Below are 17,824 nucleotides of genomic sequence, written 5' to 3'. Positions count from 1 at the left end.
CATATATATGCTTGCTTGTAAAAATTACTTGATTACAGACAGAAAGATTATTATTTTATGAAAAGTTGGGCATTGATTTACACATTGGATACTCTCTGCCTTAGTCAGTATGTCTAACTTCTTCAGTCCTGGAAGGCAGGCAAAAATACATCATCTACTATTATATGTATTTCTACTAAGTATTAAAATACCAGGTCCCAAGAGTCACATTTCATATAGCTCAGAAATGTTCCAGAATAAACTAAATCTTCAACCCCTTAAGAGCTTAAAATAACAGCAATTGAAATATGCATTAAAAAGTTAGTTTTACAGTATTTGCTGATGTCTTCTTAGGGCCATTTTTCTTCTTCTTGAAACATGCAAACGCACATGAGAATGAAATTATTTTTCTTCCTTTATTTGCAAATCCTTCAACATCAAGAACCCCCTCTGAATGCAAAAAAAGGGGTGCCTGTTCTTAGAAACAAATGTATAAATTAAGTTTATACCACTGCTGTGCCTTTTATTAGGAAATCACTTAAAATCATCGACCATTCAAGCATAGCAATACAAAAGGCCAATCAACAACATCAGACTTTAGAATATTCACATTAATGTACCGATTGGCCAGATAGAGCTTAGCTCATTACCTTGCAATGGTTTGAATAAAACCTTGCAATTCATAAATGCATGAAACCACATGAAAATTAGAACAGCGTAACCGGATCTGTTTCTTACAGCAGCATTTTTCCCAGTAATCATCAGTGATGAATAATCATTTAATAAACACGAATTAAACCACAAAGAAAAGGGGGAGAAATTCTTTTTGCCAGATTACCAAGGAAGCATGAGCTGTGCAAACAAAGTATTCACACACTGGGTGCTTTAAGAGTTCACAGGGCAGGAGGAAAACTTGGCAGTTGATCTTCAAAAGATACTTAGATCCTAAAAGGTAGAGCCAGGAATAAATTCTGATTCAGTGATCTTTGGCTTTTCATATGCCACATCTGAAAACACATAAATACTCGGTGTTGCTTTTTCATTACATTTCAGCAAGCATTTGCAGACTTTTACAATCAATCACCCTTTAAACTCATATTTAAAAAAATAATTAGTTGCATACAATTAAAAAACCGCTCCTTTGATATCAAACTTCGACTGGAAAGACATGGTATTCTTTGAGAAATTGATGTGATACATGATTTATCATACATTTCATACAAGAAACTGTACTTCCCTACACACAGTTAACCAATTGGTGTTGAGTGACTGTCACATATAATATGGTTGTATAATTATTTAATATGGTCTGTGAAATCCATTGTGTCAAGCAACAGAGTTTCCTCTGTTCCCCAGTGCCATGCCATTTTGTGAATATCTTTATACTTCTTTAAAAAATTAATTTTCCTTGGCAGCTTAGCACATTTCTCCATCCCTTTTTTAAAAGCCTTCCAAATCTATCAAAATCATCATAGTCTGTGCCCTAGTATTTAGTGAACTTTTCACATTTAAAAAAAATTATTTTGAAATTCTCTCTTTCCTATGATAAAGCACACATCATCCATTTTCAAGAAGGGGAAAGGTAAAGCAATACAGGCATTCCCTATATCAAGTCTCCCGCTTTTGCCATTCATAAATATCACTCCTCCAGCATCAAATGGACACAAAAATATATTTCATTTCCTACTCAGATGAGCATTTTCCTTCCATAGACAAACCCAAATTGTTTCAGATTCAAGGAAGGCTTAAGTGCTTCTGAAAACAGCCTTTCTGAAGTATCAATAGTAAGATTTGTTCATTACAGATTATTTTGTTGATGTTATTTTTCAGAGTTACTACTTTTCTAAGGAAAAGAAAAAGAAATTCCTCCTTTTCTAAGCCATGTGTAATTACATAGTCTATATCAAAGCTGTCCGGTGTTCTTTGCACCGTATGATGATAGCTCTCTCCCCCTACTATAAGAGTTCAGTCCACAATCAAACACATTCAAGAGCACTTGCAGATGAAGGATCATCATTAACCAACCTCCAATTATAATACGAGTAATTTTTGCATAGAAATGCAAATGCTAAAGAATGCTTTACTATTTCAGCTAATCTGAAAGAGGAGGTAGATTTATATTAAGATATACAAGAACATCACTTGCCTCTCAAGAGTTGCCAGCTCTGGGATGGAACTTCCCAGAGCTTTGGAGGTGCAGCCTGGGGAGATCAGAGCATAATGTCATAAAGTCTATCCTCCAAATCTGTCATTTTCTCCAAGGAAACTGATCTCGCTAATCGGGAGATAAGTTGTAAAACCTACCATTTTCAAGGAGAAAGGCTTTACCCTAACTTATGCATTAACGTTGCACAGGCAACAATTTTTTTAAAACCACCTATACATATAGACAGTCACAGTGCAAGAAATTTTTGCATATTTTAATTATTCTTAGAAACCACTCACCTGGTTGCTATACAATGGTCAGAAATGCATTCACACAGAAAAATGCCTCATCTGAAAGAGGCTCCTTCCATATACAACACCTGCTTTGATAATGATTCCGGGTATGCTGTGATAAAGAAGTTATGGAAACTGTAACTATATCAATGAAAAGACTACTTCACTGACAGCATTCTTCTTGTGAATGCATCTCTACAGATGCTTGGGGAGAATCGCAGACAGACAAAAATTGACTATGTGAGCCAGCCCTTTTCACCCAGCTAGGGAGAAATGTCCACTTGACTAATAGTGTCACACCTCTGAGGTTCAGATATACAATATAGCCCTGTGAAAGGCTGGAAAAATCTGTGTAGTTTAGATAGTGTGAAATTTCATATAAACAGAAATTCTATAGATCAAGATGGGTAGTTGAGTTAGCTTGTCTGTAGCAGTAGAAAAGAGCATGAGTCCAGTAGCACCTGTAAGACTAACAAAATTTGTGGTAGGGTATGAGCTTTCATGACCACAGCTCACTTCTTCAGATAGTAATACAGAATTATATTCATCTGGGGCTGCATAAAAATATAATATTTAAATAATATTGCCCTCAAAACTACAGAGTTGTTTCTTTTATTTATTGCAGGACTGACACAAAAACAGTTATGGCCAAATTTTATTGTTATTTTACATTTAATCAATGACTGAACTAAGTTGTTTTAAAATTTTGCTCCACCTCTTCCCAGGAACATTTTAAGCAAAAGGAGGGGGTCTTCTATAGTTGAACACAGATTTAACAAGTTGTTATAAACATAACTACAAAGCTAAATATAGGATCAGGTTGACTGCTGCAGCCTGACTCTTTCTGGAGAATCTGAGAAACAAGGGTACCTTATAAGCTGGGTGTCAACAACTAGAGTATTCTGTAAGCATAGAGCCTGCTTTTCCATGGCAAAACGGATTGCTTGTCTCAAGGAAACTCAGAAGACCTGTTCCGAAAAAATTCTCCTTCTACTATTAATGTGTGGCTTCAAGTTTAAGATGATCCCCAAGTAAAAGACTGCAACTCTCAAACCTTGCCCAAACCTGCTTCTTCAACTATAGGCAAAGGCAACCTTCTTTTAAATGGACATTATCAACAGATTTTTGCTCCTAATTTTCCAGGATGATTATCCACAGTAATAATTTTCTCCCAAGCCATTACCGCAAATTTAATTGCCTAAGTAACTCCCTAATCACTTGGATTATGTGGCATAGTGCTAGTATAGCACAGCAGTTAAGGGCAAGCTTTGTAAGCTGCACTTTGAACCCTGGATTGAACTCTTAGCCCTGAATATACTAGTCAGCCTTAGGCAAGCCACTACCAGTCCTCACATTTCCAATACAAGGTCTATCTTACAGGGCTAATGTATCTAAGTGATTATATAAAAAACACTGAATACACATACGTATGTTCAAAGCCTGAGCAACAGAAATTCACTCTCTCAAACAGCCATTTAGACCCTATTATGAATACTGAGACAGAAATTGAACAATTTACATTTCTGCAACTGGAAAAGCTGAGAAGTTATCATCATCAAGAAGTTAGGGACAAGAATAGCAGACAAGGGACAGTTGCTGTCCACTGATCCATTTGTAAGCAAGTAAAGCTGTATTAGGATTAAATGCCAGTAGGATCATGTAGTAAAGCAGAAGATCTGTGCTTTTCAGATGGTGACTCCTATGAAAGCACAAGAGAATTTGCCTGATCAATTTCACACCATTACACAACACCTCCCCTTCTGGTCAGTCTTCTCCAGCTGAAAGGCACAAATGAGGGAAGGGGGGAGGGACAGAACAGAAGGAGCAAGAGCTGAACCTCTCATCACTCAGGCTTTGCCCCAAGCGGACACAAACCTCAACCAATAATCTGGCAAGCAAAAGCAATGGCCATAGTTTATAGCAGCAACTTAAAAAATGTGGGAAGATTTATTTGCTCTCTGCTCAAACTCACAACTACTCTCTCCTGGAAAAAGCCCCTTTAACCGGACCATACACATGGGACACAAATTTTGTTAACAAATATAAGAAAAGTCTTAGAATGAAAATAAACTGCTTAGAGTCTACCTCAAACCTCACTCTTTCCAATTGCCTTTAATGGCTATGAATTAACGGCTACCTTTGCGGGTAACAAGGACAGATATTCGATCCTGCCTTCATGGTGAAGCTACTTCTAGAGCAAAATTCTGGAGTCTCGGAAAAAGCCTCCAAGAAGAGACCACATAGACCAGAAGGTGAAAGTGTCTACATTCAGATTTGGTAGAAGAAAAAATAATATTTTTCCTGCTAGTTCACATATTTTGGCTTACAGAAAATACTGGCATAGGGCTTTTCATGGAAACTACATTGCTGATAGTATTAGGACAATCCAGATGCGGTAACTTTTTTTAAAAAACTACAGAGCACACGAGCTTTTGTAGACTGTTGCCTTTTCTATGAGATGCCAGTTGCAAGACAAAGGAATCACCTAATGGAATGTTTATGCTAAAGGAGGGATTTGCTAGAATGGAGGATGTACGGGGAAGTCAAGTCAGCTCTCATTGTTCGAGAAAAAAAATCAAATTCATGTAAGCCTTGACTGACTCAGTTCTATTTCTGACAGAATTTCTGTTCCCCCAACTTGTAACTGGAAAAAAGGCTATAACCATACAACTGGATTCACTTATTATTTTCTATTAAAGAGTATTACTGCTGCCACACACAACTAATAATCAGACTGCCTTACGAAGATTGTACACATCATCACCTCCACATACATTTTATTGCATGACATCAAGCAAATTCCAATAACTTTTGGGGAGTCAAACATTCCCCTCAGAAATGTTCATCTGTAAGAGTCTGTGCGGTCCAGCAAATACATGCCAGACCTCTTAGCTACATCCACTTTTAGAAAGCCAACTAAAGCCTTTTTAATACAAGTATTTAGTGACTGAGAGAGGTAGATTTTTATGTATGTATACAGGGTTTTTTTAAACAGATGCGCATACTTCTAAGCCCACTTCTAAATCAATGGGCTTAGAAAGCGCAACTCTGTTTAGGAATGCATTGTTAATGTGTTGGCTACCTTGAAAGTTCTTTGAGAGAGATGAGTTAAATGAAGTTAATAATAAAAATATTAAAGCACAACAGTCTTCATGAGAGTTCCTGTACTTTCAGGTCAGAACAAATTTTAAAAGCTGCATCGTGACACAGTCACCACCACTTATAGGGGAACTGTAAGATACCTACTAGTCCAGGGGCTTTCCCCTTCAGATTGTATTCACAGGATATCCTCATTTTCCTCATTCTCACCCTACAGATTAGTTGGCAGTAAATGCACACTGTTCTGTTTCATCCTACAGCTTTCTGGGAAAGCAGGCACTTGTCTATCATACCAGACACACACACGCTTTTGAAAAGTTCCTTGTGTATACATGATATCACTCCTCCTGATGATCTAGGCTTTGTACCCCATTTTTATGAAGTATGTCTCCATCACTCAGTCTGGTTTCCAAATGTTAGAATGGAAATAAGGTTAATTTATGAGATGTAAGCAGATTTTGGTACTTTGCAGTTAAGAACATCCTAACTGTATTAAAATTGAAAGACAGCATTTTGAAACAGGAACTTTAAAATCCAAGTAGGAAAAAGCATGCATAATATAAACTGTAAAGCTTATGTAAAGATGTATTTTGTTTCATACAAAGTTTAAAGTGTACCAAGAATCCTACAGAATAAGATGGTAGCAGTTCCATCTTCTCTCTGAATAGATGGGAGGAGCAAGCAGTGACAGAAGAAAGACACAGAAATTTCCCCCTCAACTTACAAATATGGAAGGTGGGGGGAGACTGTGGTTCTCCGACCTCACACAGTATGCCTTGATAATACTGTCACTGAACGTTTTGCCAAACTTGGCCTTGCAGTTTCTTAAGATTACTAATGACTAGCTAGTCTATTTACAAGGCAGCTCTGGTTTAAATTATCTTGCACCAAGAAAGTAAAGAAAAGTTGTCAAGCTAATAAATAAAGACAAATAGCATCCTGAGAAAGGACGAGGAGAAAAGGATACCCTAGATAAATATTTAGCAATTCATGCATCTGATTACTCACCCTTCTGCTGGAAATACTCTCGGCCACTTTTAGGGCACCGTGTCTCCTGAGTCCTCTGGAGAATAGGTAGTCTTTCAAATATGCAAGATCTTTGAGGAAAGAGATCTAGCAGAGGCATCGGCAGCTCAGGTGGGCTGTGCTGTGTTTCAACACCGTTGCTGCCATTGCTGACAGTTATTTTAAAGGACATCTGGGAATTCAAGAATGCTCGGCCACTGTTAGAACAAGTCACTGGAGGCAGCTCCTTCATAGGCATGAGTTGGCACTTGTCAAGAATTTCAAAGAACGTTGCACTGTTGCTGGACTTGGAATAATCTGCCACTTCATAGTGCATATTGGTATCCCTCTACAGGAGGGGTCTTTGACCAAGTCTCCTACATGAAGGGGTGCAAGAGATGCCAAACTGGAGAAAGATGAAATCTGTCAACAGATTAAAGAACCTTAGTGCCTAGATTTAACTCAGAACAGTAAAACGCCATTGGCTCTACTGCTTATAGCAAGTGTCTGTTGGTTTTAGGTGACCAGGCAAGAAAGATGAGAATTACCTTTTTGTTTTACAATTTAGACTATCAGAATTCAACAAATAACTAACATATGTGAACATCTGGGCAAATAAGACTCTTTCTGGGATAACAGCTTCTATGGGCTTCCAAAGGCTAGCTGCATTAGTCTTTTGACAGAAAAACCAAGTGTCCCATAGAATTATCAGGTTACTGTGGCACAAAGTTTCCACAGAGAAGAGTTCATGTACATATTTGTAAGGCTGGCTTAATCTGTTCATTAACTAATTCAAACAGAAATAAAGATATCCGGAGAACTGTATTTTGAAAATGTTCAGTTAAGATGTCTTTAACGTTTTCTCATAATTTTGTTATCTCTGAGTAAGAAAATCATCTTAATGCACAGGACAAATCAAGATATATCATTACAAGAGACAATTTGGAATCCAAGTATCTAGCGCATCTTTTGCCTCCAAAGGATGGAAATACATATACATACATCATCATCATTTTTTAAGCAAGGGGCCACTTCTAAACAGGTACCATTCTGAGGGGGAGAGTTCTAAACCCAAGTCAAACTAATGGTTTCAGACCTGATAGAGCAGGGCTATTAAATTTTACAGCATCTGAAAGAGCTGTTTCAAACACTCTTAAGCGTTTTTGACACTGTTTGACATTACACACCAATACACATTCCAGTTAGGCACCCCAAAACAACCTCTTCCCCACTAAATTTATAAATCCAAAGGGATCAGTAAATAATGTCTAGGCTACATATTGCCTTGTGCAAATATCCAACTATTATCCAATAAACTATTGTCCAATAAAGTGTAAATCAGATGCATTTTTATAGGGAACAATAAATACCAGGGTAAAGGGACTGGCAAGTATCTTGCATCATAAATCTTTGTGGCTGAATGCTTGAAAGGAGTGTGTGAGGGCGGGGGGGGGGGCGGTGAATGGATCGATATGAGCTTCCCTTAAGCAACACTATTGGTCCATTCTTCTGGTGGGGGGGGGGGCAGCCTGTGCTGCGTTGCTCTCGATGGCTCCTATCAGCAAAGCCTTACCTAAGACTGAACAACAACAAACGTCCGTGTCAGAAGCAAACTATTTCCGACCGTGATTCTGTAGCGCCTCCCCTGGAATCTCCCACTCCTCCGTGTCACTTGGGCACTGCCTGAGCCGCTCGAGGAACAGTCCTGCGGGACCCAAAAGCTTGCTTCTAACCCCAGCAATGTGCTGCACGCCTCTATAAGCCTTCGTTGCAAATCACTCTGCCAGCCAAACTAACCCAGTTAGAGGTCGATCTCCGTCTCCCCCTCCTCCTCCAGCAGCAGCAGCAGCAAACTTACCCTCCGCCCGCGCGCAAGCGAAACCCCAGCTCTTCCACTAGAACTGCCCCCGCCACTTGCCAGCTCTAGCTCGATCGGCGATGCTCGTGCTGAAGCTGCGTCCACTGAGCCGGAGCGCCTCCAGCCCAGCTCGCTGGTCTCAACCTCTCCGGCTACGCGCGCATCGCCGCCTGCTCAACAGTTCAGCCTTCTTTCTCCACCGAGCGTCTCATTGACTGCGGCCCCGGCCATTGCACATCCAAAGTACCGGTTGTCGATCGAGCCCAACCGCTGAGCCCAAATGGGCGGGGAGAGGGTCTGCCTGGGGAACCACCCCCTCGAGTGCGCAAGGGCCGAAGGTCCACGCACGTGTGCGAAGGGGCGGCCGCCGGCACGTGGCTCAGGGTGTTTGAGCGAGCCTGCGCCTTCTTCTGCTGTGTTGTTGGGGCCTCTGCTGCGAGAGCCCGTCGCAAAGTACACCTGCGCGCTATTCCTTTCCTGGCTATATAAAGATTGCGTCAAGAAAACAGAGGATGCTGTCTCGGACTGCGCCGGACGGCCGTGTGCCAGGATGATCCAGGTTGCGCAACTACCCGGAATCAAAAGCACCGTCTCGCATTTGATGCAAGTGGAATTTCTCAGTGTGTAAGGACAAAAAAGAAATTTTCCATTTTTTAAAACGAGGAAAGCTCTCAAGAAACAAGCCCAGTTTAGGAGATAGCTGCTGTGCTTGATATTCCTGTGCTTATCTGGGGGCTTCAAAAATAATCTGAGGACTCGTTGCTTTCAAATCACAATGCCCATGCCTTCTGTTACATACAGAGACAGAAGTTTTAAAAGCACCAAGCTGTGTCTTCTAATGGAGATTGCTGCCTGATGGTTACAAATTTGGTGCAAGGAGGAAACCGTAATAATTATAGCCCATAAATATTATTTCTCCATCCCATAAAACTGCCAGTTCGCATCCTTGGAGGACCCTGTCAATCCCAATCCCACCCAACTGGAGGCACCTCTACTGCACCAACGAAACAACTCTCCCAACATGGCAAGTTCTTCAGGCCAATGAGTGCTGTCTCTGAAACGTGCTCTCGCGCACACATACACATAGGCACACTTCCCAATAGAGGGAATCAGTAATAAAACCCAGCTATACTTGCATTGCTATACTGGTAGTGGGCAAGGCCGGGAGAGGTGCAGCCTGTGTAATGTTAGGATTAGTTCATCAGATTAGGAATGGGGAGACCCTGGCTACATTCAGCCATGAAACTCCCTGGGTGACCCTACTAAACCAGCTACCCTAGCCTACTTTACAAGGGTATTGGGGATAAAATGGAGGAAAGGTGAACCATCTACACATTCCTGCAATCAATTTTTAAAAAATGAGGGAGAGGAAAAAGGCATTCAACAAAGCAAACTCTGGCTAGCAGGGACTAGATCAAGAAATGCAGCCTATACACATAAAATAGAGCAATCCTAAACAGGTCTGCTCAGAATTCTAAAGGCTGTTCAGTGGAGCTTGATATTAGGTAACTGTTTTTAGGATTGCACTCTAATTCCTTCAAAATGAGGTCCTCCTTGTCAATAGATAAAGAGGGCTGTTTTATACAGTGAGTCTTCATTAGAGGAACTAGAAAGAGACAGGATTTTTTTTAAAGAGGGGGCAGGCAGTGAGTGTTACAATGCCTATGAATCACTTGTTCATTTTATACAGCAATTCAGGATCAGTTCATTAAATTCCCTTTTGATTTTACTGCCACATTTTCCCATTTGTCTGGGGCTGAACAAGTTCCAGTGGAAAGAATGGAAAATAGCCATTATCATTATTCATTTACTTATAGTCTTCCTTTCTTGCTGAGACTCGTAGCAGATTACAACTAAAAACAATGCATAACACACACAACCAACAAAATTAGAGATCATTACACTAAAAACACAGTATAATACAATCAATAAAGCAAGAATTAAATAACACTGTAATAAACACTGCATGACATATACAGTGAAGACTGCCTTAAATTCCACAAACATTAACTACAGCCTTACTCACTCTATAAAAATGCCCCTCCTGAACACATCTATTTTACACATTGTGTAGAACAATGGGGACAGCACAGCTTTCCTCCTGTGCTGAGAGTATGCCACAAATTGGCAGGGGGGGGGGTTGTAATTGTAATGGTTCTGAAAGGACAGCCACACATTACACAGAAATGTGTATAAGAGCACCAGTTCCATTTTAAAAACTATCAGTGGGTGTGAATTTTATAATGAAGACATTAGGGCAGAGAGGCTCCTTTCTCCACCATTTCTCGGCTTCTGTCCCTCTTCCACATACTCACCAGATTTTTAAATGGTATTTAAAGTACTTCAAATGATATAATGCTGCATGTTGCTATATTTATTTGGAAGTGTGACCCACTTTATTCAGTAGAGTTTAGTCCTATGTATGCTTAGTTGGAGTGAGTCCTGTTAAATCCAGTGGGACTTATAGAAAAATACATATAGTATTGGCCAATATTGTTATACCCATATCCCAGGGTGTAGTAAGGGAATGGTAGTTTATCATAAAACTGCCTAATGAGCATACAGCTGATGCAAGATCTGAACTGGAACCTCCTAGTTGATAGTTTACAGTCAAATACTACATGATAGCTGGTATGCAGAACCCAACATTTCTATAAACTTAATCTTGTTCCAGTAAATAAGACTGGGGCGGGGGGGGGGGGACTTGTTGTGCAGTCATTTTTATTTGTTTACAAGTGAAGGGCATCATAAAAAATATAATATTTATAGTACTTTCTCACAGACTCAAAGTGGATTACGCAGTAAGTTGATACAATCAGTATGATGAGATACCTACTAAGCAATGGATTAAGATTACAGAAATCTGAAGAAGCATAGCATATACTATGAAGTGCAGCTATGATGTAGAAATATGGCATTTATAGTAGAAAACAATATACTGACAACAGGTTAATAGGTGTAGCAAAGAGATCCTATCCTATTCAGAGTGGTATAAACCACAGTCCCATTCCCTTTATAAAGTACCTTCTGGATCCGTTCTGGTATAATATAGCCCTATTATTTTTATAGAAAGGCCCTCAAGAACTCCATTGAACATAGTTTGGGGAGTGACAGAAGCATTGAAGCCCTCCTGATCTCCTAAATATCTAATATTACAAACACAGCTGACAATCCAGATATGCCAAGGTAGGCAACATCATCTTGAAAATCTTGATTTACTGTTAGTCTATACCAGATCTCTTTAATGGTGTGTCCCTAGCCCCAGCCCACTGGACAACTGTGTTCCCCAGCAAGTCCTTCAGTAGAGCCCAACAATTTCTAAAATTGATTTTGCTACAGCCATCACAAAGCAAGTTAAGCAAATGCAGAAAGCACTATTGTCTAAAATCTAAGAACTCCAAAGGCAAATTTTATCCCTAGATCCTTCTCCTAATATGTTTTATGCTTACAGGTTGCATATCTAGAGAGATTTGGCAGGTACTTACCTATAACCACTTTATCTGGAAATTCACTGTCCACATAATTTTTCTGGAAGTCAAATACCATAACATGATGGAGCAAAATCCTAGATTCCTGCTACCAGTTTAAGATCAGGATTGTCAGGAAAATATGCCATTTGTCCTCTATTCAGCCACACAGACCAAAGACGACGGGCTTTTAACAGGACATCCTAAGCAGGTCTACTCCATGGGGCTTACTCCAAAGGAAGTGTTCTTAGGATTCCACTGTTAGTACCTTAACAGGTGGCAATTTATGTGAATTCTCCATTGTGCTGGAATCCATTGAACCACTGAAATTTAGTTCTTAGGGGATAGCGGATCCTCAGGGATATACAGGGCAAAAAAGGAGTATGCAGTAGGTGGAGGAAATGAGTAGAAGTCACCTCTTAAGGAAATGTGAGTGCCCTTAAATCTATACAAATTCCATAATTCCACCACAAACCTACGAAAGGAGGCCATTCCACAAACAGGGAGCCACCACTGTGAAAGCCCTGTCTCTAGCCACCATTTATCTAACTTCTGCAGACAGGGGTACTATTTGCAAGGCTTGTAACAATGATTTTAATTGGTGGATAGGGATGCAATAAATTTGCCAGTTTAGCTGTCTGTCTAGGATAGAGGGATTGTTAAGCATTGGGCAGGCCACACAAAAAGTAGGCTTCATTTGGCTTGGTGGGTGAGAACTTCTGAACTTCTGGTGTAGTATCACAGTGCCAGCTGGGTAACTGAGGCGCAAAACAACAGCGTGTTTTGTTCCAGTTCTTGATAGACTTCTCAGGAAGCATTCCATGAGAACCATGTTGGCCACTCCCACTACAAACATGCCAGACAGTTCTTATAAGCATTCTGCTGTGAGGAGGGGTTCTTGATGAGAGGTATTACAAATAACATAGCTTCTGTATGGCTTCCCTCAAAGGCAAGCAAAGCTTTTGGTTGTTTTCTTTTTAAAAGAAAATGAAAACTGCTAGGAAACCTACTAAAGGTACATATGAATGGTGATTCAGCCATAGTCCTTTTAACTCCAAAACTCTCACTCTAGTTTTTGACTTTCCTCCTAGATAAATTGTATGAGGTCAAATTGGTCATGCCATGATATTGTATCATAACACTTTCGATGTATCTTCCCCTTTGGAAGTGAACCGCTGCCACCAAGAATGCATATGTAATCGTGTAAAGGGGTAACATTGGTGCATGTTCCTTTCCTCTTGGCAGTGATGCTAAATGGGTGAATATCAATGCCTTGAGTGTTCCTGGTCTCAGGTGAAAATGCTTGCTTTAGAACTGGAAGAAAATGGTGGGACAGCCCGTCACACCCCCTCCAAACACATTGGTCCACCCTTCCCCTTTGAACCACTATTTATTTAGAATATTTCTATCTATCCTCTGCAAAAAAAAACTTGCCTAAGCCAGCTAACAACAAAAATCAAACAATACAATTAATGTCTTAAAACACTAAAACTATCAACAACATTCCAAAAATAAATTTCTCAGCTTAAAACCATCTGTAAAACCAACAGTATAAAAATGTATAAAGGGCAGGCTGTAAGAGAAGTGACTAAAATTTTGAAAGTGGCTGAGAAAAAAACCTAAAAGCCAAGGTGAAGAAATATTGTTGTGCATGGTCATTAAACTGTCCACCAAGTATGTTTCTCGGCCATTCCACAACTGGGGAGTCACTGGGGAGAAAGCCCTGCCCCTAGTTACCATTTGCCTCAGTCTGCAGGTAAGGGCACAGATCCTGTGCATGTCACCCTCACTCCAGACACACCTGCTGTCCCTCAGCTTATTTGCTTGCTAGTTAGTTTAATGTATCTTTATCTCACTTTTCCTCTCCAATGGGAACCCAAAGCAGCTTACAAAAAATGCAATACAATTTAAACAAATTTAAGTAATACATGGTATGAAAACAAAAAGAAAACAAACATGCCAGTCTGCTGCCTGCCAGTTTAGTCCATCAAGGCCAAGGCCACATGGTAGGAGCTCTTTGGTTCGTGCCTCCAGGGCTTTAAATACCTACAGCAAGAGAGACAGAGAGACAGACACTCCTAGCAGCCATCTTTCTACAATTCCCACCCTTGCTTGGGCCACTGAACCTATCTCAAAACCTCCCTTCTTTAACACACCACTGCAAAAAGTTAAACATTCATAGGAAAATCCCAAACATTTGCAGTTGGTCTTTTCCCCAATAAATGTGTGTTTAGTCATATGCAACTCAAGTTTGTAGTGAGAAAACCGTTACACTGACCTGTAACTGTTGTTCATTGAGTGGTCTGTGAAGGCACAAGAGTTACAACAATGAAGCAAGTTTTCTTAAACTCGCAGTAGCACCAGCCACCCAGTGAATTAGTACTTGACTGGTTTTTGACTAGTGTTCTCAGAACAGTTCTGGTCTTTGAAACTCAAAGGACAGCACTGCTCACAGATTGCTTTTAAGTTATAGATAGGACTTCCCTTGTCACTAACCTAAAAAGATACCTGCCCAAAATAATGTCATCTGTTCTGAAGTTTTGACAAAAGGCTAGAAATATTTTAATAATAAAAAGCATTGTCTGAATTTATTAACTTCATTTATATTCCCCCCTTCTCCCCAGTGAGGACCCAAAGTGGCTTTCATCACACACACACACACACACCAATTTATCCTCACAACTGTGTGAGGTAGATTAGGCTGCATGTGATTGGCCCAAGGTCACCCAGCAAAATTCCATGGCAAAGTAGGGATTCAAACCTGGGTCCCCCAGATCCTGGAAAAACACTCTAAACACTGTTTGGTGTAGTGGTTAAGTGCACGAGACTCTAATTTGGAGAGCCCGGTTTGATTCCCCACTCCTCCACTTAAAGCCAGCCGGGTGACCTTGGGGTAGTCACAGCTCCCTGGAGCTCTTTTAGCCCCACCCACCTCACAGGGTGTTTTGTTGTGTGGATAATAATGGCATACTTTGTAAACTGCTCTGAGTGGGCATTAAGTTGTTCTGAAGGGCGGTATATAAATCGAATGTTGTTGTTGTTATTTTACCATACTAGCTCTTTAGTGAAAATAGTCACTAAAGCACAAGTCACTTCTCTTCCCAGAAGTAGTCGTATTCTTCATTTACACTTCTTTTGCCCGCAAACAGCAAAGAATTGAAGAGTGCTGAAAGGCATGAGGAGAGCACACATAGTCACTAATCAAACTGCGAATTGCTTGCTCCAAGTGCAAACGGAAGCTCAGGTAGCCTTTGGGAACAGAAAGAGCTGGGCTTGTAGACAGCATACCACAGGCAAAGTCATCTCTGAACCTCAGCTCAGCTCCCCATAGTCACTTCAGAGGGGAAGGGATGACTCTGTGTACCTGCATCCCTGAAGCAACAGTTGGGGTTTAGATTTGCATTTATATATTGGCTGAGGAAGTGAACCTTTCTTGTTTTCTTTAGACAAACTCTCCCTTATACCTGCATGGTGCCCTCTGATGCTGGGCACGTTCCTGGGGCAGCTTTGGAAAGACATTGTTTTCATCTTTCTCAATATTTCCCGCAGAAGCATTTTGCTGTCTGTTTGCTCCACTCATGATCAGGGCTACACTATGGCCATATACACAATCCTGCTCGTATAAACACCACCAAAATCAAGCAGTTGATCCTTCCAAATCTTTTTGATTCAAGTTGTAATTCTTGGGAAGTGGCAATGCACACTCCCCAAATCTAATGTGACAGAGATGTTCAAACCCAACAGTTTATTAGCTGATCACAGTAGGATGGCCAAGGACCGTGTCCCTCACTGCTTCTTCATGGCCCACCTCAAAAACAGTCAGAACCCGTGCTTTATCCAAAGGAACCATGTATGCAGAACACGAGATCAGGAAACAACATTGCTGACCAATAAGCACTTGCAATTGGAAAGACTACAACATAAATATAGTTGACTTAGCGTGTAACAGTGACCTCTGCTGGCAGGAGAAACAACATTCAGAATTTGATGCCGCGTACTACATACTCCTCTGTACAGCAAATGGCATAGCTTGTTTATCTTTAGGGCTTTTCTTTTAATTCACTGAAAAGGGTAGATACATTTTATTCAAGATTAAGAGCGCAATTCAAATACCAGAGTCCATTGCATTAGCACAGTCCCATTTCAAGTAATTTCACTGTTTTACATTTCCTTAGCTGACAGTAGACTTGCATAGGGTGTGTGTGCGCGTGCGTGCATTGCCATTACTTTCAAAGGGATGGTTTCGTTATTGGGTTGTTTCTTGTGACTTTTATTATTTCACTGCTTTGAGCTCTTATTTGAAGAGAAGCAGCATAAGAATCTAATTAATTAATTAATTAAACTATTGTTGCTTTGCCTTCTTAATTCTGTTTTGCTGTTATTTTCTATTAGTTTTAATGGAAGATCACGTCCCCACGCATCTGTATCTTTGTTTTTCTGTCCAAAGTGGGCCACTGTAGTATTCCCTGAAGACACAGACTCTGCCTCTTTTCAGACAACATAACCCTTTTTGAGGCAATGTTTAACATTAAACCCATGTTTAACATCAAGGTCTATGGGAGAATTGATAAGAAAGATTCCAAACAATAACATAGATAGCACTGCAGTCACTGAGCATGAACAGTAGCATAAGGAAGCAGCAGACTGACCCAGAAAGAGCATTTGGTGGCTGAAGAACAGCAAGTCATCTGGGCAGGCAGGCAGCAGGAGGAGGGCCCTAAGGTATTGGAGAGCAGCAAGCAAGTAGGGGAGTGCAGACTGCAAGGGAAAATGGCACAGCAGGGCAGCCTGGGAGCAAAGAGCAAAGCAAAGTCTCACACTATATCCTTCAGGACAAGGGTACCTCACACATGTGTGCAATTCTAGTGGCTACAGCTTGCCGTAAATCAAGAAACTCAAGAGCCTCTCTTCTCCCTCCCTGTAAGGAATACTGGGGTCCTTCTGTGCCTTTATTAGGAAAATGCTGGCTGCCTTGTATAAGTGAAAGCGATAGAAGCAGAGATTGTAATATCTAAAATACCAGAACAAAATGAAAAAAGAAACCTGGTTTTTTTTTCATTATTTAGATAGGGGACTTATTTTGTTTTCATATTAATTATACCACCCTTTTTTGCAATTAATAACAAAAGAAACACACAAATGTAGTTGGTGGTAAGTTCAAGTTAATGGGCTCATTTGTAGGATTTCATCACTGGACCAGATAAAATGTATGCAAAAGCACTCCTCCAATAGCCTGTTGGCAAAATATTTATCAAGAAGCTAGCAATAATTTTTCTCAGTGAATTATCTAGCTGCTTAAATACGCTTTTAAGAAAAGCACTGGATTTAAAAAGAGAGAAAAAATTGACAATATCCTTAACAAATAAACTAACAAACAATATTAAATAAATTACATGAAATATTTCATATCCAGTTCTCTTTAAAAAGTAAATAATCAAAATATAAACAATGTTTTTATAGCGTTTAAATAAATAAACCTGGCAATTTAGTTCCATCTTTATGTTGCCTTTATAAGAAGGCAAGGCACAGCTGAAAGTATTTTCATGACTACTTGCTCATTGCAGTTCTAGCAAGACAGATGCAAACTGACATGTTTCAGCTCAGTGGTTAGCAGTCAGACCCTTCCTCCTGCCAAGGGGTAGTTTATAGATATGAAATCTTAAATGCCATCTTGGAACCATGGAAGGTGCCATGTGTCCCCTTTGTCATGACTTCAGGATGACTTCAACATGCGTATGTACATTTTGTATCCCAGCACAAATGGTTTGTGCTGGTGCTCATTTTCTGAGGGGTGGGGGTGATTGTCAAACTCTCCTTTCCACATCAACTATTCATCTGTACGGATAAGCTTTCTCATGATTTTCATGTATGTAACTTATGTGGAATTCATGTTTAATTGATTTCATTTGCTCCATTCATTTGCTACTTTTTTATTGCTTTGTTTTACAATTTTTTAAAAATTTGGTTGTTTTGCGTT

At 40.1% G+C, this 17,824-nt stretch overlaps 1 protein-coding gene across 1 annotated transcript in view; it reads right to left on the bottom strand.

The window, feature by feature from the left end:
• The window catches only part of GLIS1 (GLIS family zinc finger 1), a 398,945-nt gene extending 392,086 nt beyond the window's left edge, over positions 1 to 6,859 (bottom strand). The window contains exon 1 of the mRNA XM_054980758.1: positions 6,526 to 6,859. Coding sequence (XP_054836733.1) covers positions 6,526 to 6,859 — 334 coding nt within the window. The remainder of the gene's footprint in view (positions 1 to 6,525) is intronic.
• Between the last annotated feature and the right edge of the window lie 10,965 nt (positions 6,860 to 17,824).

Source organism: Eublepharis macularius, chromosome 5, assembly GCF_028583425.1.
Source record: "Eublepharis macularius isolate TG4126 chromosome 5, MPM_Emac_v1.0, whole genome shotgun sequence".
Lineage (NCBI taxonomy): Eukaryota > Metazoa > Chordata > Lepidosauria > Squamata > Eublepharidae > Eublepharis > Eublepharis macularius.
Note: the sequence above shows the minus strand (reverse complement) of the source record. Positions and strands in the feature narration are given on the sequence as shown.